The sequence below is a fragment of the Hyaena hyaena genome, unplaced genomic scaffold (genome assembly GCF_003009895.1).
Source record: "Hyaena hyaena isolate Hyena2069 unplaced genomic scaffold, ASM300989v1 scaffold_1193, whole genome shotgun sequence".
Lineage (NCBI taxonomy): Eukaryota > Metazoa > Chordata > Mammalia > Carnivora > Hyaenidae > Hyaena > Hyaena hyaena.
In genome coordinates, this window is record NW_024081829.1 from 205,097 (window position 1) to 230,714 (window position 25,618).

The 25,618-nt window shown below is 40.0% G+C and overlaps 1 protein-coding gene across 5 annotated transcripts in view; it reads left to right on the plus strand.

Annotated features, from left to right (window-relative positions):
• Positions 1-25,618, plus strand: part of SULF1 (sulfatase 1) — a 177,454-nt gene that overhangs the window by 72,910 nt on the left and 78,926 nt on the right. For 4 of the 5 annotated variants that reach the window (XM_039222837.1, XM_039222840.1, XM_039222842.1 and 1 more), the window contains exons 3-4: positions 18,813-18,885; positions 19,179-19,410. In XM_039222837.1, the coding sequence (XP_039078768.1) occupies positions 19,239-19,410 (172 nt within the window). In that variant the 5' untranslated portion in view covers positions 18,813-18,885; positions 19,179-19,238. Of the gene's footprint in view, positions 1-18,812; positions 18,886-18,909; positions 19,073-19,178; positions 19,411-25,618 lie in introns of those variants that run through there. The other variant, XM_039222839.1, reaches the window with a different exon arrangement.

Genomic DNA, 25,618 nt, shown 5'->3' on the forward strand with positions numbered 1-25,618 from the left:
AGTCAGACACTTAACCCACTGAGCCACAGATGCCCTAGAGGAGTTGGTTTTGTTACCGTTGTATCCAGCATTGAAGTTTTGCACAATCTGATCCAGAAATACAACCTCACTATGTGCCACCAGTATGTGAAGGCTGGAGGCTGCATCAAGTTGGACTAGTGAACTTCTTTGAATGGGTCAGCCACTACATCTACCTAGCTGCCACTACATCTACCTAGCTGCAGAAACAATGCTAGCTCTTTTTACATTAAAAAAAAAAGTTTTTTAAGGCTTCAATTACAAGTGTTTTAGTGTGGATGGAATAGTCAATTGATTATAGAAATCTCCTTTTTAAAATTTACTGTTATCTTCTCAATGGATTCATTTTCAAAATATGTGACTTATTTTCCTTCAGTTATAAGAAGTATTCACACTGGAAAAAAAAAAAAAAGAAAAGAAGACTCAGGTATGATACTGGTATATTGTCCATAAATGACTTCAGGCTTTTTGTTTGTTTGTTTTGATTTGTTTTAAGAAGCTAAAGAGCAATTCATGCTATAATAAAATCCACTTGGATCCTGGGAACTTATCAAAAGATAGAAGAGTCCATTTCTATTTTTCATTTTCATAGTGAATAAGAGATTTCTAACATTCTTTAATTGACCCAGAGACCTTACACTGCCTTAAATACTAGTTTGGAGCTTAATGTCTGCTGAAAGAAATTTGTGTTCCCACTTGCCTCTATGGATTTCACAGCACTTGCCATAAGATGTAATTACACATTTATTTGTGTAGTTCTTTGTGTCTTTAAATTGCTCATTAACCACAAGTTTTGGTGTCTTTTTTCCTATTTTGAATATGCACCAAATTCTTCTAGTTTGATTTAAAAGACCACATTTTCCTAACACTTCAAACCTGGGATGGTAGTAAAATGATGAAAATAGTAGTGTTCATTAGATATAATTGGGACTTTGACTACACGTATCAGAAATCAAAGTAGTGCCTCAGCTACAAAAGGTTTTATTTTCTCAAGTAAAAGAAATCCAAAGTCAGGCTGGCAGAGCTGTCACAGGAGTCACTAGGGACCCAGCCTGCTTTTCTTTTTCTGTCCCAGCATAGAACATTCCATCAGTGAGAGTATCTCATGGTCCAGGGATGACTGCTGAAGCTCCAGCCATGTTGAATGACAGACGGCCCCTCACACTCTTGCATGGAACCTCCCAGAAGTCTGACACAACCCTTTCATTACATCTCATTGGAAAAGATTCAGTCATGTGGGCACATAGAGCTGCAAGGGAGGCTGTGATGTCACCTAAAGTGGGGCACGTTGCCACTCAAATATAATTGGGATCTGCTTACATATGAGAAAGCTAATGAATGATGAGGTGGACATTGAAAAGTCCTTGCCAGATAAGTTAGGGCTATTTGCATTATTCAGAACTGAAAACGTATTTTTTCCTTTCAACATATGGTAACAGAAATGATATGAGCTCAGGATTTGTTTGGAGGAAAAAAGGTTGTCACCAACAGAGACAAAAGGAGGAAAAAATTGTACCCTGTCATTGTATGAAATACTGTTGTGGCCTCTCTGTTCATCTCGATGGTCAAGCAAAACAGTGACTCTGGGTGAGGTGAATTTCCAGGAATCACTGTCCCACCTGCTGTCCTCTCCGCCATGACTCCCACCCACAAGGCTACAGTGTTATAGCACTGTCCCTTGAGAAGGTGCTAACTTCTCCCCACACAGTCCTTTCTGATTACATGAAGTTTCAGGTCATCTACAAATGCATGTTCAGGAGTGTGACCGATCCAGTTCCCTAGTGTGTGTTTACAAAAATGCTATTAAAATGTTAAAATCAATATACCTTTGAGACTTTCCTCAAGTTACCAGTCATTAAGATAGTCAAGCCAAATTATCTTATAGATATATTTTTAACAAAAGTTGTTTTTTCCAAATTTTTAAGCCTAAGTTTCTGCTATGAATACTCTGATCGACATAAGAATATTGTCAAAATTTTTAGAAAGCAACATTAACACTTTTACTCACTTGATTCCTGTTACTAGGGACATTATTGCTTCTTTATATTTTCACTGGTCAGTGGGTTTATGCAGAAAGAATAAGCAAACCTAATACCAACATTGTTTGCTTGAGTTGTAGAGAAAAGTAGCAATGACAAGTTTAAAACTCATGCAAAGGTGTTTTTTCTTTGCCCATTTGCACATTACCTTAATCTTTCTAGTTTTAGCATGTATGTCCACAGATAATCAAGTTGGAGCATAGTCACAAAATATCGAGGCAAATGAAAAAGAACTGATTTATTAGGGGGAAAGCCACCAACTGCAGAATAGAGACCTGAGTGTGCAGTGAGCTTTAGCTTCAGCCTAGTGACCCTCCTGTGGGGGGTAGCATTGCATTAAAGAAGGAGTAGTAATGTTGGCTCCTCCTTCCTACTGAGTTTTGGCAAAGAGCAGATTTGATAATTTATGACAGTCTTTCCTGAACTGTGATGCGTTGTGAACCCAGGAGTCATTTTGTTCATGGAAGAACAAATATATCTTCAAATGGGATTTGAGATCAAAGAAAACACCTACACATATGAACAACCTCATCCACAGGGTATTTATTATCAATGTAAGGTTGGGCTTCAAGAAGATAGCCAAATACCTAATTGGCTAAGAAATAGTTGTCCACTGACCAGATTGGAAACATTTGACTTTCATTTATCTTGACTGGCAAATATGGCTTTGGGGGGTTTGTTTTCATCTGAAAAAGATGAACATCAGACTCCACTGCGGTGCTCAAGGTAATATCAACCCAAAGCAAAGAACATGCACATTCTAGGGAGTCCTGGGGTCTTTCAAAGTGTGCTGTGTGTCTTACCTATAGAAAGTGGGCTGTTGTCTGCACATTCTGGAACTGAATTCTACCTAGCATTGTGTGTAACTATCCATTTGAAAGCAGTGCTTTTTGTCATTCATACATTATCTCCAATAGTGCCTAACCTAAGTGTCTTAGCAGAGGCTCTACTAAAGAATGCTGAATACATTGTGTATGGCAATTAAAATAAGTGGAATTGATCAAGAAATGGCAAGAAGTCATAATGCTTAGTCAACTATGTGGAAAAGCATTCCCGTTAAATATGAAAAATGGCAAAGCAGAGGCTCCCCTGTGGAATTTCCTCTGAAGCCAGGTCTTCCCTAACATTATGTATCCAACACCCTCAGCCAATCAGACACAGGAAGAAGCAAAGAGGAATCCAATAACTGTATGAGGCACCTACACCCAGATGTTTGTCACACCATCTGTGCCCTGAAGCCAACATACTGCCCTTGAGAGAGACTCTCATGTCTTCACTCTTACTTTAAGTGTAGAGCTAACAAGGTCCAGCCAGCCGTCTCTCTGGGACTTCCCTAGCATATTAGAAGAAAGACAGTGGAGCTATGAGAGGTAAATACATTTATAGTAACTAGAAGTGATATTTTCAAAGGAGGTAAAAACAATACTATGAAAAGCATTTATAAGGAATTCCCGGCAGTATCAGCCCAGTGTCATTTATATATTGGTCAAACAGCTTTCCACAGCCTCATATCCCTTAGAGGAAGTCTGAATTGTAGACAAAGGCAATGTCCATGTTAACAATGATGACCCAGAGCCATAAAACGAAGCAAAATAATGATCTCATTTCCAGTATTCTTTGAAGGCTAGAAAATACATAATTAATTTTTGAAAGTGTATGTGGTGGGTTAAATCATAATCCCCAATTATCACCACCACCACTCCCCACCCCCACCAGAGAAGTGATCAGAGTTCAGTGTTCCTGCCCACTGCATGGGGCTTGTAGAACAGCCCAGGGAGCAGAACATGTCCCTGCCCACGCTGGGCCCCACCACATGGCTTGCTTTGGCCAAGGGCATGTAAGCGGGTGTGCCAGATGCCAAATCCAAGCAGATGCTTTGAGCAGCGTTCCAAATTTCTACCAGCTTTCCTGCTCCTGGTGTGGGTCATGAGGATGGTGTGTCTCACACCAGGGCTGCTGCCTCAGCCTGAGTCCTAAAAAGAAGACTCAAGAGAGTCATGGCATGGAGCAGGGCTGAGCCAGCACTCTCTGCAGCCACCGTGGAAAAACACAAGGAGAAATAACCCCTTTCTGTTCTAAGCCACTGAACTTTGGGAGTTCGTTGTGCAAATTCAGTGGTTCCTTTTTGTTTGCTTTAAGTTTCTGCCTTTAAATAGTTAAAGTGAAGTATTGTGAAAATTCACAAATTTGGAGACCTCCTTCCGCCTCGTGTGATAGATAATTGAGGTATGACTATGAACAGTCTCAGTTAAAATTGCACATGAGGGAGGAAGCACAATCCTGAGCAGCCCTGTGCAATATATGAACGAGATTGTGCTCCCTCCACCCAGCAAGCCAGGAAGCCAGCCTCAGGGAGAGCTCCCATGGCCTCCTTGGGGCTGGGACACAGGACCCGCTGGAGGTGTGGGATCTCGGTGGGTGGAATTTCCAGGGACTGGTGATATTGAGGATGATGTCATGAGGGTGCAGATTAAGGACAGCTGGCGGCCACCTGCCCTCCTTTCAGAAAATTTCAGGGATTGGGGGGGTGGATCTCTTGGATCACAGGCACAAAAGCAGAAAGTCAAGTCCACTCTTCTTTCTGTCTCTGAAAAATGAAGCACTCCAGCACCAACTCACAGCCTGAGAATGACCAACTGCGTGACTATGCACAAATTATTTCACCTTCTGCCTCGGCACCAAGGATTAATTAATCATCGCAAGTTGTCTCACAACTACACAATGCTAAACACAAATAGAGGAGACCCTCGAATCCATGGAGTTGTGACTCGTGGTCTTGAATATTCATGTGGAGCCACACCAGTCCACTGTCTCACCCAGCAACGACTCTGTTTTACTGAGCTCTGAGGGGTTCCCTTCTGTTTGTAAGGTGAAAGGGGGCCTGTATGTGGTATGTGGCAGCAATACGGATGCCCTGTTTTGTTCCCCTGGGGTAGATACTAAAGCACAGTGGCAGGTGCCTTGAGACACCAGCATCACCTGACACCCATTTTTGCCCAAAAAGCTTCTCTCTGCTAATTTTGCCAGTTGGAAATTCTTGGGGGTGTACGAGATCTTTTAAAGTGAAACATACTTCTGAAGAAAATCCAAACACAGAACGGTTAACAAAGATTCTGGTGCCCTTTGCTGTGCAACCTTGGATAGGTTCCTTAACTGCCCTGAATCTCAGTTTCCTCAGGAAAAAGAAAAAAAAAATGGGTAAGAGTTGTACCTACTTCATAGGTATGCTGTGGGTTAGAACGAACTAATGACAATGCAAGTTTTAATACGTGATAACTGCTCCATGGTGAAAATGGTTATTTCTCGATAAAAGGTAAAGTCTGATCTGCAAGCTGGAAGTTAAAGAAATTTGGAGACTCAGGAGGGCAAAATGGAAAAAAGGGTGAAGTGCTTTGGATAGTTGGAGCGGGGCGAGGGGATGATGGGCAGTGGTATTGGAGGAGTGAAGAAGAAGCAGACAGTACCAGGACCGGGTGATGGGGAAAGGAAGAAGGAGAAAAGGCCCCCAGTTCAAGCTGTGCCACTCCCCAGTAGTGCTCAGGCCCCCAGAAGTCCACACAGTGGGGAGTGTACTCACTGAAGTCAGACAACTGGAAAACTCAGACTCCAAGCTTCCTGCCCCTTCTCGACTGGGACTGCCTACTCTCCTGAGAAGTGGCTGCTAAAAGAAAGAAGACACACAGTAGTTTGGAAGATTGCTACCTTGACCTTCACTCCGTTTTCCCAGTTACTTCTGTCCATTTTGCTCAGCTCCCTTCTGTCAGGCCTCATCCCATTCCTCACTCTCCCACAATATGGGAAGAATTCAGCTTGGAGTCCCCAGAGTACCTAATATGCCTTGTGCATCACAAGGGTTGCTATATTTTTTGGATCATATTGTTTAGTTCAGTCAAAGGTTCACTTTTGGTTGCATCTCTATCTGTCTGCCAGTGTCTCAAAGAAGAGGTGACAGGGGCACCTGGGTGGCTCAATCGGTTAAGTGTCTGACTCCCGATCAGGTCGTGATCTCACAGTCCGTGAGTTTGAGACCCACACCAGGCTCTCTGCTCTCAGCTCACAGCTTGCTACAGATCCTCTGCTTCCCTCTCTCTCTGCCGCTCCCCCATCGCAAAAATAAATAAAAATATTTTTAAAAAGAGGTGATAGATGGGGTAAAAGGCCCAGAGTGGGTGACTGGCAGAGATAGCTAGACAGAATTGGACCCCTTGGGGTGGGGGGAGGGGTTTGCTAAAACAAAAGCAAGTAACTCTCTCTACCTCTTTAACTGCTACTAATAACTATGCAAAGATCTAAAATAAAATGTAGTGGCCGCACGCCTATCTTTGTGCATAACAATTGTTTAGTAAATGTAACAAACTTCAACACTATGCAGGGCCACGTCAGACCCCAGTAGATCTCATACGTCAAGGATTTATGGAACCTACCTTCTTCAGACATTGAAAGAGAACTACAGAAAGGGATATCAGAGGGTGATTTGAAAGCCCCTTCTGATTGTTTGCAGAGGGGAGTTTTATGCTCTCCACTGGAAAACTCTTCCTGTTGTCCATGCTTACTGAATAAGCCCTGAGTGTGTGGAATGTTTGCCTTCTCGGCAACTCTGCAAAAGATGATCTTACACAAGAGTACTATCAGCTATGAAATAATTGGCAATGTCAATAGTAGTGGCCTGGGAATGCTCAGCTGCCTTAGACAGTGCAAAAGCCTGAGAGGTCAGCCTTCATGAAAAGACTTGAAAGACCTTCCCCAGGCTTGGCTCCGTGTACCTTTCCTTTTGCTAGTGCTAGTGAGCTGATTGTTCTACCCTGGACCAATACTATCAGCATCAGCACCACTGCGGACTTCTTAAAAATGCAATTTCTTAGGCCCCATTCCTGAGTTGGAACTATGGAATAATTAACAAGCCCTCCAGATGATTATGATGAACCCCCACTCTACCTTCTGAATTAAGTACTTGCGCTTAGGGCCTTTGTTTCATGGTAGAATAGCTGTTCTTCTCTTGCATGGATCTAATTTTAAACTATCCAGTTATTCTGAAATTGAGAATCAAGTGTGGTAAAGAAGATTTTTCTTAGAAGGAATGCTTTGTCAAAATCTGGAGAGAAATCAATTACTAAATTGTCAAGGGATGAAAAAAATCCAGTACTTGGATTGTAACTCTTAGCCTGGATCTTCATCTTTCTTGTCTGGCTTTATTCTCCAATAAAACTGATTAACAAGTTAATTATGCAAATTTTGGAAGATTTCCGAGTTGAATTTAGTCCAAACATGAAAGTAGTAGTTCATAAGGAAATGTTCCTTTGTGAGTTTGGAAAGCATTGATTAGTAGTCTAGCAGTCAAAATTCCTTTGAGCCAGAAAAGCATTAAATCTATGCTGGCTTCCTATTTGTACAACTAGAGCTTCATAGCATCTCTTGATCCAGTACTTAACCAAATTCAAAAATAACTCCTTCCACTGCTCTCCCATATCTCTCCACCACATAAGTATGTTTCTTTTTTTTTTTTTTTTAAGAGAAAATAATTCAGGAGTCTGATGAAAACCATCTTCAAAGTTTAAAACATTTGTTATGGAGAAGAATATAGAATTATTTTGTGTGGCTCAGTAGACTAGTGCACAATTAAACATTTAGAAGAGTGGAGGGCAGAATTGTTGTTCAACAAAATTCCTAAGATTTAATGCTGCCCCGAACTACACAGGCAGCCTAGTGAGTTCTGTGATACCTAGATGGGCATGTTTACATTGTTGGTTCTAGAGAAGTTTTATTCATTAGTTAAGAGTTAAGATAGGTAAACTTTAAGATCCCTTTTGTCTTAGTCTATTTGAGCTGCTCTAGCAAAAATACCAGACCCTGAATGGTATAAATAACAAACATTTATTTCTCACAATTCTGGAAGCTAGAAGTTCAAGATTAGGGTGTAGGAGATTTGGTGTCTGCTGAAAGCCCACATCTTGGTTCATAAATGGTCATCTTCTCAGTGTCCTCACATGGAAGGGAGTAGGAGAGATCTGTGGACTCCCTTTCATGAGGGTAGTAATCCCATTCAAGGCTTCCACCCTGATGACTTAATTACCTCCCAAAGTTCCTACCTCCTAATATCACCACATTAGGGGTTAGGACTTTAACAGATGAATTTAGGGGGCTACACAAACATTCAGTCCAAACACCTTCAAACTAAGAGATTTCTATAATGTATTTTCTAGATTTTGTCTAGCACATTAATTCTCAGAAGTACAGTTGCTAATCTCCTTTTTCATATATGATTGAGTACGTGAAGCAGTATTCCATTGAGGAATAGCACATTTTCTGTGTATCAGGGTGTTGCTTTTTGCTCATTTCATAGACCAGTTCATGATCATTTGCATATTTTTTTCTATGTGCTTTTCAAGGATATAGAGTTGTATGTAGAAAAGCCTAAAACGGACGGGCTAAAAACATATCAAATCTAATCTTATATTTTTATCCACGATTGAAACTAAATACAGAGACCCTTGAACAACAAAGGAGTTAGAGGTGTTGTCCTCCTGCATGGTCGAAAATCTGAGTATAACTTTTGACTCCCCAAAAGCTTAAATAATAGCCTACAGTTGACCAGAATTACCAATAACATAAATAGTCAATTAGCACATATGTTTTATGTTATATGTATTATGTACTGTATTCTTACAATAAAGTAAACTAGAGAAAAGAAAACGTTATTAAGAAAACCGTAAGAGAAAATACATGCACAGTACTCTACTGTATTTATTTTTAAAAAATCCATGTGTACATGGACCCTTACAGTTTATACCTATGTTGTTCAAGAGTCAACTGTATAGTTAGAAAATAGAAAAAGGGGGTGCCTAGGAGGCTCAGTAGGTTGAGCGTCTGACTTCAGATCAGGTCATGATCTCACAGTTCCTGGGTTCAGTGTCTCCTTATCTTTCTGCTCCTGCCTGGTTCGTGCTCGGTCTTTCTCTGTCTCTCAATAATAAATAAGTGTAAAAAAAATTTTTTTTAAATACAGAAAGGATCAGGACAAACAAACAAATAAAATCTCCAGAGATCCTCCAGGTCTGAAGGCCTTGGTATAACATAGGTAGCCAGACTTACTCAGTAATTGACTTTTTAAAAAATGCCTTTTTAATTTATTTTTGAGAGAGAGAGACAGAGTGTGAGCAGGGGAGGGGAAGAGAGAGAGGGGGAGACAGCATCTGAAGCAGGCTCCAGGGTTTGAGCTGTCAGCACAGAGCCCTACGCGGGACTTAAACCCATGAACCATGAGATTATGACCTGAGCCGAAGTCGGATGCTTAACCAACTGAGCCACCCAGGTGCCCCTTTACTCAGTAATTGTATGAATCCATTTCCCCAAATGACAACAGCTAATATTTTTAAGTTGTCAAATGCTGTTCTAGGACACATTTTGACACTGTTTTGCCACAGTGAGCAAAAGAATGGTACACTAGAAATTTGCAACTTTATAAAGAACTTTCTAAATAATCCAAGCTTCTCACTACACATAGTTACAAGTATTTGCTGCGCTTTACTAATCTGTCCATCAGTGAAAACTGTTTTAGTTTCTCCTCTACTTTTATATGGCAGTTTTATACACAAAATATAAACCCCATTCAGATAACAGGGGAGCATTCTTTCTTTTCTTAATTAATAAGTAAACACCATCTACCTTTGTATGCAGAACGTTTTTAGTCAGCTTATGAATATAATTGAAAATTGCTTTCTTTTTGAAGACTCAGATATTAAAGTCAGCTCAACCCTGTTGCATTATAATCTCTAATATCACATCAGGTTTTAATAAACCTTCTTTTTGTAGCACACATGTGCTTAAGGCTTCATAGAAACCAAATCAGTAGAGAGAAGGGATTACGTTAGATTACTTTGAAATATGCATTGTTTGAAATGGCCTCTGGTGACCAGCTTTCATGAATGGCTGATTTTACTTGTGGGGCACATCATCTGGTTTAATTATACCAGCTCCTTTGTGTGACAAGTGCTGAGAAATGAAGATTTCAAACAAAGTAGAGTAGTTAGTGAGAAATAAATTTTGGAAGTGGAATATCATTGAGTATTTGTGGTCTAGATTTATGAAATCTAAGGACTTGACCAACTGTAAACATCTGTTTATAAAGAAAGTAACACTTTATTTCTAGTGAAAATAACATAAATTTGCCCCAAACATCCATAGACAGAGATCCTAATCTAAGCCTTTTCAGGAAGATTATCTTACAAATACAACAAATAATAGTTTAGCGTGATAATATGACTCTTAGAATTTTCATTTTATGAATTCTTCAGCTTAAAATGTCATAAAGTTTACTCTTTCGTAACAACAGAGTAAAACGTTACTTTTTATTTGCTAAATTTTTTTCTCAGCTTCCATCCAGACAACAAAGACAGAAGTTCTATTTTAAGTTTCCAGTTAGTACAGGACTTTGATGCAAGTAGCATCACTGGAATTGGTAAATGTTAGTGAATGTATGGTCTTAAAAATCTCCTGCTCTATCTCTTCATGTGCTAAACAATCAGAAGACATTGATAAATATCTCTATGTCCAGATAACGATTTGAAGGTAGGTAGATGAAATTGATTAGACAATAATGCCATATATCTGATACATGTCACTAAATATAGATAATTTGCATTCATCATATGTTTCATGAATGCGTTACAGAAAAGATTAATAAATGAATTTTCCTGGAGAGACCTGTTCGTTACTCGATTTGTTCTACTGTAATAGTATCTTCCATGATTGAAGGCCTGAATGTCACTTGAAATTTAAGTAGAATTATCCTTTTTACTTCATAAATGCACTTCTGTGCGTGTTAATTGTTTGGAAGAAAGTGTACAACCAAAGGAAAGACAACAATCTGAAGATGGTGCAAGGATGTAGGTACATGGAAAGCACGTGTTGAAGATGATTTTGTCATGAAAAGACTTGGAATTACGTTTTTAGCTAACAATACAAAGAAATCTCAAAATAGTATTTCCCAGTAACACTTGCAAAGGAGTATTTTTGAAATTCGATAGATGACCTAATCTGAATTTTAAAGTTTCCTTGAAAATGACTCTGAGCAAAGAGTTGATTTAAATATGAATGTCTCTGTGGCTGGTTTTTTGTGTTTTTTTAAGTTTCTCCTGTAAGACATTTTGGGGGGAGATAGAGTTACACTCTGCATTTGTCCTTAAGTCTTGAGCTAGGAACTAGCCTTGTTTTGAAATGCATATTCATCTTTCACACTCTGTTTCCCAGACTCCCTTTCTTGGTCATCACTCCGTGTGAGGCCAGCAGGATCCCTCGGAAGGAACTGGTAACTCTATTCTGCTGTATTGAAACCCTTAGAAAATGTTAACGAGCATTATATTGGTGGTAAGCTTGTCGGCATAGAAAGTAGGCCAGCGGAACTCTTTTGACTGTGACTTAATTGATATTGGAAAGTCAGGTGTGCTTCCTTTCCCACATATATTTTAACTACAAGAAAATATTCAGAAAAACACTTTGGAAACATAAATATAGCTTTTATTTGGTTGTTTAAAAATATTTTCTTCAACTTAACTGCTTTGCAAGAATTATGGACCTTTAAAATAAATTTGTGTTGTGGCAGATTATGTACATCAGGGACACAAACTAAAATGAAACATGTTTCCCCCTGTGAATGTATGAATCTGTGAAGAGGTACAGCAGCTAGGAATGGTCTACCTTTAAGCTGCAAAGACTATGTTTCTTCATTACTTGAAATATGTGTCTGCGTGTATGTGTCTAGAGAGAGAAAAAAAAATACATAAGGTGCTGATGAAACTTGATGCTTGTGGCATAGACAGTCTGGCTCCGCAAGCACTTCATCTGCTCCACCACATTTTCAGCCCGAAGACAGCGGGAAGGAGCCATGTGACTAGTTCCAGCCAACGAAATGTTAGACATGATCTGAGTCACTTCCAAGTTAGAGACCGAAAATCTCTCCTGCAGGATTCTCCAGTTTATTTCTGCCTCTCTTGGTCCAGGGCCCCTGTCAGTCTGTGTCCACGCATGACTGGGCAGAGCAAAGCTCCCTGCCACCACTCTGTGTGTGACTTGAAGTATGAGCGACAAATACACTTTCATTGTGGTCAACCATTGATATTTGGGGTTTATTTTGTTATTGCAACAAACTACATCAAGATACTTAAATATAAATAAACTATAAATACATACAACTGAAGGCAAATTTAATACAATTTCATGTATTAAACCACATACCTTAAGACCTAGCTAAGCTGTCTAAGACCACATTTGTAATTCTTTTTATCTATATCACTGTCTTTCACCAGGCCCATTTGAACTGAGATTTCCAATGATCCTTTTTTTTTTTTAGAACTCCAATAATTTCTTTGTTCTCACTGCCACCATTGAAATGGTAACCATTAACATACCTTTCACACACTTCACAGCATCTGTGTCAGGAATATCAGATCCCTTTTCATAATTTTTAGATCACTTTATTTTCCTTCGTTTTGCTAATTCCTATTTGAAGGAAGCTGGACAAATCTTAGCCTTGGACTTTTGGGATTCTCTAAAATGCTCTCACTAAGTTCGTTTTTATGGTTTTATAGTTTTACTTCCTATGTTTGTGAGGCTGCATCTCAAAAGTACCTCTCACTTTGTGTTATCATTGCTCCTTCTGTCTATTCTCTTCCTCCCTGAGAAGACAGAGGGTAAATGCAGGAAACTTAAATCTATTTATCTCCATTTTTATAATGCAACAGATCATTGAAAAAAATCCAATACAGATATGAATGAAATAAGAACAAAATCTTTCTCGCCATGCCCGAGGGATAACCAACACAACAATTTTGTGAATAGATGGCTTTTCAAGGTTCTTTTCAATTTCAGAGGATTCGCATGTTGGTGGGAGAAAGACTGGAAAGAGAGAAAGGGAAGAAAAGCAAATACTGTTGAAGGAGGATTTCATCATTTAGTCAAGTATTTCCCCCAAAAGTGCTCCAGGTCAGAGATGCACACTTTCCAGCTGTCATTGGTTGTTGGAAGAGATTTATTATTCCAGGGGTACAAAAAAATGTTATTGCACCAGAAGGAGCCTCTTGCTTATCTTCTTTGCTTGGAGTTGTAATAAATTAGATCGGGAAATATGCTTCCTGGGGATTAACAATAGATGAAGTTTCCCAGCTATGAGGTTTTTAAAAGAAGAAATTAGCTCCTTCATGGGTTCACATAGATTATAAAGAAGATAGTGTGTCCTGAAGGCTTCTCCTAAAGAAAAGAAATAATGTATGGGAACCTTGAAAGCCAAAATTAAGGGAAAAGGACCATGTAAGCCCATCCTTAGAAATGCATGAAGATTGGCTGTGGGCGGAGGGGGCGGGATGAAGATACCAGCTTCTTGCTGGTATAATGCTATTTTGCTTCACTCTTAGGATAAACTCAGTGTGATCTGGCTAAATTCAGCTTTGAATGATTGCATAATGCTGGCCTCATCTCTCCTGCTGTTTTGACTGGTTATGGTAGCCCTTTTTTTCTCTGTCCTAACTATGGAGTAGCATCGCTTGGTACTAGAAACAATTCCCTTGCCCCATTCCTGAGTGGTTTATTTCTGTGCTGAGTGGGCTGTTCCAACCCTTTCTCTCACATACTTCAGATGCGTGGACATTCATTTATAAAATTCTGTGTTACCTGAGATTAAAAAACAAAACAAAGGGTGTCATCACTCATCAACAACCTCTATGTACACTAGACATTTAGAACTTAAGATAGTTTCAGGGTTTTAAGGGACAAAATTGAATAAGTTTGTGAACAGGGCTAGATCTGCAGCAGTAGAGGTGAAAGCCCAGGCTTAACTGTGGAGCCAGGTACACTATAGGCCAACAATTCTCAAATTTTTTGGTATCAGGAATCCTTTATGATATTAAAATTTTCCAAAGACCTTCAATAGGTTTTGTTTCTGTAGAGTATAGCTATTGATAATTAGAAATTAAAACTGAGGAATTTTTTAAATATTTTAAAATTCTTTTGAAAATAACAATAATAAATCTATTATATGTTAAAAGATATATTTTGTGAAAACAACTATATTTTCCAAACCAAAAAAATATTGGTAACTAAGTGGCATTGATTTACATTTTTACACACATTTATCTGAATAGAAGAGAGCTGGGTTCTTATATCTACTTCTGCATTTAATCTGTTGAAATATATTGTTTTTGTTCAAATATAGTAATAAAATTCAGCCTCATATGGATAAGTAGTTGAAAAAGGAGAAATATTTTAATAGCTTTTTCAGACACTTGTAGATCTCCTTTGATACTATGCCAAAACTTGACAAGTGGTGATTTCTTAAAGATTAGCTGTCGTAAGTAATCTGAAACCCTATCAATGCGCTTTCCTACTCTGTTACATTAAAATCCAATGGTCATCTTCTGCTTTGAAATTTTTTTGCTGATGTATATCATATGGGAAATATTGGTTCACTGAATTATGCAAATATGCTAAATGTTGACACATTTCATTTTTCAGTATCAAAAAATAACATTTGTTAATATCAACATCAATGTCATCAAAAGGTTTTACATATTGGGAAGCTGCCAAGTTCATGGTGGCACATAGAAGTTTTCCAAAATTCTGATTTTAGCTTGGAAGCTACTTTTCTATCATTGGCAACAAATAGAACAAATACTTTCAGCTGTTTTCCTTGAAATGACAATCTCATTTCATTCAGTCCTTAAGAAATGCCTGCCAAATATCCAAGTCCAAATAATTCTTTCAAGTAAAAATAGTGTTCTGTGAGCAAAAGGCAGTGTCTAGTTTGCAGCTCAGCTGCACAAGCGCTGTTCCTTCACTATGGTCAGCCTCCCTACACAACAAAGAGCTTTACGTGTAGCTCCTGTCTTATCAAAGTTAACAAGAAAAGGTGTGTATTTGAGGGACAGGATTTAATACAGTTCATCATTTTACTGTTTCATCTTGAATGAAACTGGCGGGTATTTTTGTGTTTTTTTTTTAACTGTATGTGACGTTCCCTTTATTCGGACATAAGCAGTTTTACCCATCAGTGCTCTTACACCCATCAGTGCAAATGTTAACAAAGTGGAAAAAGCAAAGATGTCAGTATTCTTATCAAAATAATGCTGACCTTGGCGCCACCTAGGCGCCTGGGTGGCTCAGGTGGTTGAGTGTCCAACTCTTGATTTTGGCTAAGGTCATGATCCCAGGGCCATTGGATCAAGCCCTGTGTCGGGCTCTATGCTAAGCATGGAGCCTGCTTGGGATTCTCTCCCTCTCTCCCTCACACACATGCATGCACATGCTCTTTAAAAAAACATAGTGCTGACCTCATGGACTGTCCCCAAAAAGCATCTCAGGGACACCCAAAAGCCCTGGGTTACACCTGAGGAACCACTGCAACAGACAAAGCAGGACCCTTTCAGTGTGTTGCCATCCCTCAGCACCAACTGCCCAGATAGGGAAGCTTGGTGAGGCCAGAGATCTACCTGCAGTAAGGGTTTTCATTTAGTGTGGGGTGTTGCTCAATGAGAAAGTGTGGGCTAGACTTTCTACCCAGTTGGTTTGAAGTCTCCCTGATCTATTTTCCCCCCTTTATATGTGACTTGAAACTTTTTTTTAACATTTATTTTTGAGAGACAGAGAGAGAGAGACAGAGCATGAGCAGGGGAGGGGCAGAGAGAGGGAGATACAGAATCAGAACCAGGCTCCAGGCTCTGAGCTGGCTGTCCGCACAGAGCCCAATGCAAGACTCACACTCAGGAACCATGAGATCACGACCTAAGCCAAAGTCAGACACTTAACTGACTGAGCCACCCAGGCACCCCTGTGACTTGAAACTTTTAATGTCATATTTATAGTTTGGCTTTAGTGCCCTGAACAAAGTCCTGACAACTTTCCACATCCACTGGCCATAGCTACAATTGGCGTTTTCATTTTAGGGGTTGAAGAAAAGACAACTTGTATTCTAGTACTGATTCATGAATACAACACGATTCCTCGAGCTCACTTTCCATGAGAGAGAAAAACCCCTTTTACCATTTCTCCCATTTTCTGCTATTTCTCAGGACAAATTGTTAGTCTCTAAGGACACTTGTTGTCTGCCACAAAGTATCCAATTCAAACATTGCATCCTTGTCTCCTTTGTCCAGTTCTGCATTTGTCTGTCAGGTTTTTTTTCTTCTTCTTTACTTCTTTTCCTTATGGAGCTGGAAACCAGGCAGTGAGAAGATGACAGGTTTTAAAAGGTCATTTTTGAATAAGGAATTGTCTGTGTGCAGGTTTTTCAGAGTGGTGTGTTTTGTGTTTTTGTGAAGGGAGATGGTGTAAAGATGATATGTGACTGCTGGGCAGACCCGTCTGAAAGTGCAGTGTTCTGTAGCACTCAGTTTCTCTGTGTTTACATATGCACCTCCTGAATCGGTAATAAACAGCGGAAAAAAAAATTGGCTCCTTCTGGACTTTTAAGTCTCTAGGAAGGTCACTTTATAGGAAAAAAATGCATCTGTATGGCTGTCCCTTTGCTTTATTAGGAAATGCTTTTCAGTGTAGTTCAATGTAGTTTATTCAAGGTACCATTAAGGCTAATTTTCTTTTTCCTAGAGGAAGAGGCAAAGTAAATAAGATAAAGAAAAGAATATGCAGTAATGTTGATTGGGTTCCAGGGAATGTTATCAGCATCTTAATTGTGCAGAATTTTCAGCTTCATGTGTGGCTGATTTCTTTAAACTCCAAGTGCCACTGTTTGCCCGACACTGTGAGTGTACTTTCCGGGTCACTACTGTCAGCAGAGGCTGGTTTACACTAGAGCGGATGCAAGAACCCCCTGTTCACTCTCTCTTCATGCTCCCTTGCAGGCTTGGAGAGGTGAGCAAACTCTTGACTTAAGGGATCAACCCTCGAAGAAATTTCTGTATGTTACTGTTTAGCCTATGCCACTCTGCTGGAAACAGCCATTGTTTGACTTCTCTCTTTCCTTCTTTCTTTCCTTCGCCTGTCTTTCATACTTATATTGCTTTTCCCATGATTTGAAGCAAATGCACAGAAACCAAGCAGTCAGTGCAGAAAAACTGCAGGCTTTCAGTGTTCAGCATACACAGCAATCACTGAAATAAGCCTGAGTTATTACAAAAAAAAAAAAAAAAGAAAAACCAACCCCAAAAACAAAAACAAAAAACCACCACCAAACCTTAAGTATTGATTCTCTCAGATCGAGAGGCTCTATCAGAGGTGGTTGGTTTGATGCTCTGCAGATAATAGTCAGGACTGCCTTGCTACAGCACTAGATTTTTGTTTAAAATCTATTTCTTATAGAGTGTCTCTATTCCTCTCTTCCTCTCCTCTCTCTCTCTCAGAGTAATTACAGGCTGCAGATTGAAAAGCATTAGAACTGTTTACAAAACAGCTCATAAAGTTTAAAATAATAGGGGTGTGTGTGTTTTTGTAAAACAAAATAATGTGTGTGGCTGGGGGTAAACAGTCCACAGTCTTTCGTCTTTCTTCTCCCACTGCCCCATGTCACCCTCCAGAATTTAAGGCATGGACATGAGTGATGGGGTCCCTTTCCTTCTGCTATGCCACTCTCACACTTAATTTGTTATGCTTATTTATCCGATGCCAGTTTATTGTTGCAATTCAAAATACAGATCCTCAGGTGTGTGGGGGCCGAGGGGCTGATGAAGCAGGCTGCTCTCTAATTAATGGTAGGGCAGCCTAAATTCCCATACAGACATCCCCTCATGACATCCAAAAGAGAGTTGTGGGTTTTTTAGTTTTGTGTGTGTGTGTATATTTTAATGAGCCCTTTGCTACCAGAAGTCCAAGAGAAATGCTTTGAGCAGGTTAGTGCTCTAAAGTGAAAGGGGCATTCTTCCAACCCTTTCAAAGGCTCCTCTTGGACTGATTTGCAAAGCTTGTGCAGCAGCCCCTTCAGATTTTACTTATTTATTTATTTATTTTAATGTGGAAGGCTAGCCTCTAACCTCCCGCTCCAGAGCCAATCAATCATTTATCTTTGCACTTCAGATCTGCTGCGGCAAAGCCTCTATGCTGGCAGCGCGGCACCGGGTCTTGATAATAGTGAGGTTGGTGCTGACAGTCAAGGAGGGCTCTGTCCCCTTAGGCGCTGCGTGCTGAGGACATGGGCTGGATGGAGGGACGAGCCTTGCCCGGAGGAAGGACCCCTTCCCCTGGTGATTGATGGAGGACAGTTAGGAGCTTTTTGGGGGCTGGGAAAGGTTGCCCTCCCAGTCACTTACTATGAAGTCTTTGTCAGCAGAAAGAACTCTCCTGGGTAGTGAGTGACATAATGCAGATGACAAATGACAGCTTTGCAGTTTATTCTACTTGATAAGTACTCAGTATCCATGCAGGTGATCGAGGCTCCCCCTACACACCCCTTCGTGCCAACCGCTCCCCAGAAGCAAACACTCTCCAGACGCACTGTGGTTTCACAGTTGCTGCTGGCTTTTCCTGGTCCATCACGAGTTTTCTGGGGATGTTTAAAGTGCTATCAGACTGTGAGCAGGGATGATACCCATGTCATCATTTTGTGGAGCTGATTCTGAAATGAAGATATTTTTTGAGTCATTTGTTAGCAGTTCTGAATATTGTTTTCTTCTGTTTCTCCCTTTTGGAGTACAGATTATTTATATTAATATTTATGCTTATAAACATATATAATATCATATTTAAAGAAACTACTTCAGACCAAAATCTGTATCAAAATCCTTGACTGATGTTTCCTTTGTATTTTTTCTCGCCCTCCAGGACCCCATCTGCAGATGGTCTGAATACCTCTGAGTATAGAAATTGATTATTCAACCAGGATACCTAATTCAAGGTATTAGCTCTTGTCAGAAGGCTTTTCCATTTGAGCTCTGTGTGGGAAATTATATTTTGGCAGTGAATTTTGAAATAGGAAAAAGTTGGAATGAGAATAAAGGACAAAAGTGAATTTGCAAAATAATCAAGTGCTTAGAAAACTACCCGAAGCCTGTGAGGGTTTGCCACTTCTGACTCATGTGCCGGTACGTGGGCCAGTTCCCACTTAGTCGTAGCCCTTTTTCTGCAACTGTGTTTGGGGTTTGGATTTCATTTTCATCTCTCCCTCTCCCTTTTTCTCTGACTGCCCAGACCTGCAGAAACCAGGAGGCTGAGACATTTTGTCAGTTTTGCGACATTGGACCAAACACAATGAAGTATCCTTGCTGTGCCCTGGTTTTGGCGGTCCTGGGCACAGAACTGCTGGGGACCCTCTGTTCGACTGTCAGATCCCAGAGATTCCGAGGACGGATACAGCAGGAGCGAAAAAACATCCGACCCAACATTATTCTTGTGCTCACCGATGATCAAGATGTGGAGCTGGGTGAGACACCAGATTTTTCACTCGTTAGTCTCTTTTGCTCAGCTGATTTGCTGACCTTTCGCATGCTCAGTAAACACGCAGTGAACATTTTGGGGTTTGGCGCTTCACTAGAGTGTCTTCACCAACAATCTAAGTCTATAGAATGAACCTGTGTTGATTATAAGGCATTTGGGTTTTGTTTCAACATCACTTTTCTGGTCTTAAGGTTTTGATACAGTCTGGGGCAGCTCCTCGAATAATAGGATGGAGGAAAAAGAGCAAGCACAGCTACTATAGAAGTCCAGGATTTGATTGGGCACCTTTGGAAGCTCTTGATCAAGTAATTTGTTAAATATTGGAGCAGAATTGTTTCCAAGAGTATGAGGTTATGGCTGTAATTCTTCTTTTTATTTTTTTTATGTTTATTTATTTTCGAGAGACAGACAGACAGAGCATGAGTCACGGAGGGGTGGAGAGAGAGGGAGACACAGAATCAGAAGCAGGCTCCAGGCCCTCAGCTGTCAGCACAGAGCCTGACATGGGGTTTGAACCCATGAACCACGAGATCATGACCTGAGCCAAAGCTGGACACCCAACCAACTGAGCCACCCAGGCACCCCAGTTATGGCTATAATTCCATGCAGTGTATATGAACATAGATATTATTACTCTCTTTCAACAGTTATTATTATTAAAGTGAATGATTGATCACAGCTTATGATAATTGTTAGATAGTTGAAAGTAACAGTGTTGTATGTATCTTCTGGTGGTTCTTCATTACTGCCTCCTTAGAGATGTTGCTTTTCTGAAAAATTAGCTGTCCTGTGTTAATTCTAGAACCCTTGGAAAGCTGGCCAAGTTCTGGTGGTTCCAGCTTAACTTCTGCACCATCTGATTCAGTTTCTTATCCTCTCACTTTCTTTAATGGCCCAACCCAATGGTCTTGTCTGTAACTAGGGCCAAGGTCATATGTCCAAGGTCTGACCTCCCAGGGTACCCTAGGACAGATAAAAACCTTTTCCTCACAAGTTTTCACCAGCACTCATTTTCATTCCTGAAGCCAAATTCCTCACTCTCAGGAATCGCTCAGCTGGGCTTACCATTCACACCCAACCTGACCGGCACTGAAATCTGGGCTTCTTTACAGAGCTCTGCTGGCTAGGGTTCTTGAGGATAAAACCCTCCATGCTGGAACTTGGTCTCCATGGAACAGGACTTTTATTTCCAGTTTGAACTGAGTCATGGAATCCCAATAGAGTTAATCCCTTGGCCTTAGCTGGAAGCACACATACTAAAAGCCAGCAGCGGGTAATGCTTGTTGATTTGCAGTGTCTGCTCTCTCTCACGTCACTTTTTAAATAAGAGTATTGATTTTCAGGCAACACGCCCAAATGAAGTCTTGAAGGTAAGACTTTAGTATGTATGTGGCTGGTGGTTTAAGTTTACATTCATCTATAGAGCAAGTAAATTGAGGCAAATGTGTTTGAATTCACCTTCTTTATCAACTTTTGTAATTATCCCTTTCATTACAGCCAAGATCTCCAGATCATTCTCTTGTCTTAGAGTTCTTCCCTAAGTGATCACCTGACCCACCTATCCCCCATAGTCTCGATGCCTCTTGCCTATTCTTCACTCCATGGCTAGAGTTACCATACAAGTATCCAATAAGGTATCTTCTGCTTAAAATCCTCCATGGTTTCCTTTTGGCAAGAGAGTTAAGGGCCATCTGGTGCTGGGCCATCTGGCCACTACGTATTTCTATAAGGCTATTCCCCTTTCCCTTACTTTTGCTCTGTGCTTCAGGGAAATAACTCACACTTCCCTGAAGGTGTCTGATGGTTTCATCTCCCTCACCTATATTTCATGCCTTTGCACCTCTCTTCTCCTCTGTCTTTTCTCCCTCTCTCTACCGAAAGAAGCTCTACCTACTCTTCATGACCCAGTTTCAGATGCCTTGCCCTCAGGATCTTTCTTCACCAAAACCATTCTCCCCTCCAGCGGGGTAGATGGAACTTTCCTTTGTATCATCTTGGACATGCCTCCAGCATGGCCCCTAATCCATCATGTGCTTCCATACCTGTTTCTTCTACTGGCCTGAGAGCAATAAAAAAGGAAGGTAGTGTTTTTTTTACATTGTATTTCAGATACTGGGACCATGCTGGGAATATAGCAGGTGCTAAATAAATTCAAAATGGACCTACAGGGCCTGAAAAAACTAACACAATTTCCAAAAGTGAATACAGGTTTCTGTCATAATCTACCTCTTCAATATATAGTCCTTGTCTATATATATATATATATATATATATATATATATATATATTTTTTTTTTAAGTAGGCAGGGCTTGAACTCACAACCCTGAGATCAAGACCTGAGCTGAAATCAAGAGTCGTTCGCTTAACTGACCCAGGTTCCCTGGTCCTTGTCTTTAAAATAAATTAAGGAATTATTTGACATACTTATTTTTAACAGACTTCAAAATTTCACCCTTTAGTTTCACTCTATAGTCAGTTAATTCATTGAGCAAATATTTATTGAGCAATTACTAAGTACTGGCTTCTGTTGGAAACATGAGATATAATGAATACAACTCCGAGACTAGGTTCAATCAACCCCGTTGTTTCTTACTTATTTTTCTCTACCTCCTTCCTTGATTTTCCAGCCAGGTGTAATGCCAAGCATTCATTTGTTCAATTTTCACAATAATTCTATGAAGTAGTTACTCTGTCTTTAATTAATGCATAAGTAACATGAAGCTGAGAGAAGTCATGTGGGGTGTGATGAACTAGTAACCAGGACCTGTGTTAGGTCTAGGTCTCCACAGCTCTGCACCTAACCGTGGTGCCTCCCAGCAGTCCTTCAACAAATGTTTTGAGCCCTCTCTAAAAGCAACCTGTAAATGCATAGAACTATTCTAGGTTCTGAAAGAAAGGTAACAGAAGCATAAGATGGGTCTATTGCCTCATTGGTGGAACATGATGATGAAACACAGTGAACTGTGGGGTAAAGACTTTTAAAAAGACCTCCTTTTGGGGTGCCTGGGTGGCTCAGTTGGTCGAGCATCTGACTTCAGCTCAGGTCATGATCTCGTGGTTTGTGAGTTCAGGCCCCCCACTGCGCTCTGTGCTGACAGCTCAGAGTCTTGAGCCTTCTTTGGATTCTTTGTCTTCCTCTCTCTCTGCCCTTCCGCTGCTCACACTCTGTCTCTCTTACTCTCTCAAAAATTAATAAACATTAAAAAAAGAAGGGTGCCATGATGGCTCAGTCAGTTGAATGTCTGACTTGTGCTCAGGTCATGATCTCACAGTCCATGAGTTCCCAACCTGTTTTGGGCTCTCTGCTGTCAGTGCAGAGCCCACTTTAGACCTTCTCTCTCCCTCGCTTCCTGCCAGACCCCTTCTCATGCTCTCTCTCTCTCAAAAATAAATAAAACATTTTTAAAAAAGAAAAAGAAAGAAAAAAATGAGGGCTGGGAGGCAGGCAAGAAGGAAGGAAGGAAAGGAGGGAGGGAGGGAGGGAGAGAGGGTGGGAGGGAGGAAGGAAGGAAGGAAGAAAGGGAGGGAGGAAGGAAAAAAGGAAGGAAGGAAGGAAGGAAGGAAGGAGAGACCTCCTCCTTGGTGGTAGACACTACCTGATGGAGACTTTTGAGCAGGATTTTGTAATGTTCTCATAGTCCTCTGGAGCCTAACTGCCTTAGACTTTAGTTGTTGTTTTTTTATCTGTTTATTTTTACCATATTAATCATTTTTAAGTGTGCAGGTCAGTAGTGTGAAGTACATTCACAGTGTTAGGCAACCATTCTCCAGAACTCTTCAACTTACAAAATTCAAACTCTGTACTCATTAAACAATGATTCCCCCTATCCCCAGCCCCTGGCCACCACCATTCCACTGTCTCTACAAATTGGGCTATTCTAGGAACTTTATATAAGTAGAATTATACCACTTATGACAAAGGCAAAATATTTGTCTTTTTGTGACTGATTTGTTTCACCTAGTCTAATACCCTTCCTTGATGCACATCTGTGTATCAGAATTTCCTTCCTTTTAAAGGCTGAATAATATTCCATTGTATGTATACACCACATTTTGTGTACCTATTCATCTGTTGATAGAAATTTGGGTTGCTTCCACTTTTGACTATTGTAAATAATGCTTCTATGAACATAGGTGTACACATACCTCTTTAAGACCCTGCTTTGAGTACTTTAGGATAAATAGCCAGAAATGGAGTTGCTAGTTCAGTTGTTAATTCTATTTTGAATTTTTTAAAAAACTGCCGTAATGTTTTCTATAATAATTGCACCATTTTACATTCCTGCCAACAGTGTACAAGGGCTCCCACATCTCCACATTCTTGACAACATTTGTTATTTTCTGGTGTTGTTTTGTTTTGTTTTGTTTAGTAATGTTCATCCTAATGGATGTATGGGTGGTATCTCATTGTGGTTTTGATACAGTTGGATTTGGTTTTGTTTTTTTACTCACATGTAACTATGCTTGCCAAATTAAATAGAATAGAATAGCAAAACTATTTGCACCTGTAATACTTCAGGCAGTTTTGGCTACTGTGCCTCCAGAAACAGACTTAGAAGAGGCTTAGAAGAACAATTACACATATTGTAATAGAATACTTTTCTTTAGGGGAGAGAATAAAGCTATTCTACTTCTTTGTCTGGAAAGACAAAGTCTGAGGAGAGTTGTAATCAGAGTTTATGAAATCAAGCACAGAAGGAAAGCTCTTATTCAGTAGGGATGGGGGCCACTCCCTCAACTTCATCTGAAGACAAATAAAATAAACTAGTACTTTGTGAAGGGAGTAAGGCACATAAGGAATTTATTAATAAAAGTGTTAGAACCTTGCATGTTATCTTTTCCCAAAGAACATTCATTCTCATTATTGTGCTTGTTTTCATCCCACCCAAATTGGGTGGATAGGACAAAGATCATTATCCCAGGAGAATAGTTAATCTGGGAAAAGATGAAATGACTGAACCAATAGTCCCCTTGTTCATGGATTTAGTTTTTACCCAACTTAAGAAGTAGCTTAGGTTGTATCTATACCTATACACCGTTTAGATTTTTGGACTGTGTTAATGGGTGAAAGATTTAGACCTTTTTTTAAACTAGAAAAACACACATGGACACAATCAACGTGAAGTTTGATGGAGAAGGAGCAGTAATATCAATAATACCAATAATATCCACATTTTGCTCTAAAATTTGAAAAATACATCTGAAGCAACTATCATCAAATATTAAACCTTTTTAAAAGCTTAAATTGAAAAGCTTAACATCTAAAAATACTAAAGCTAAGAGACACGTTATTTCTAGTATTTTCCTGCGCTTAAGGTATTTTATAAATCAAAAAGGACAAAGTCAAAAATGCCTGTGGAACTCCCCTAACTTTCTGAGAATCAAAGAAATTAAGCTCTACATCTTTCCAAAAGGGTCCCTTGGTGCCACTCTGAGGAACAAAATGTTGAGGTGATCTGACTCAATATGACATTTGTTAAATTCTTAGGAAATCAGGCTGAGGCTAACATCTCATTAGTGCTGACTCTGTGCTTCTTTTAGATCATCTGTGGAATTACAAAACCATAATACACAGAAATGCTTTGTTTCTTTTTTTAAATGTTTTTAAGTTTATTTTGAGAGAGAGAGGGAGAAAGCGCACATGCATACCTGCAAGTGGAGGAGGGTCAGAGAGAGAGAGAGGGAGAGAGAGAATCCCAAGAAGATTCCAACCACCAGTGCAGAGCCCAATGCAGGGCTTGAACTCATGAACTGCAAGATCATGACCTGAGCCAAAGTCAGATGCTTAACTGACTGAGCCATCCAGGCACCTAATATTTTGCTTCTTTAAATTAGAGGTCACAAATGGGATCTATCATCCAGAGCTACCCCACAGGTGTGCTTTGCCTGACTGTGTTCATTTTTAAAATTAAGGCAAATCAGATGATTCCATGTTAAAAAAAAATCCAGATTCTGACTTTTCTTGAAAATCCAGAATAATTAAGAACTTACATTCCCATGAGACAGCCATCAGGTAGATGCTTCAAGTCAAAGCTGCCCCACTATGTGGAGCATGTCCTCAGGTCATCACAGCCCCCAGCACTGTCCATTGCTCCCCAACATTTAAGGCCAAGGAGTAGCTGACATTTTCCATCATGGCCACACTGCTATTTCTCTTATGGCCAGGGAAAGCTCTGCACACTCACGTCTCTAT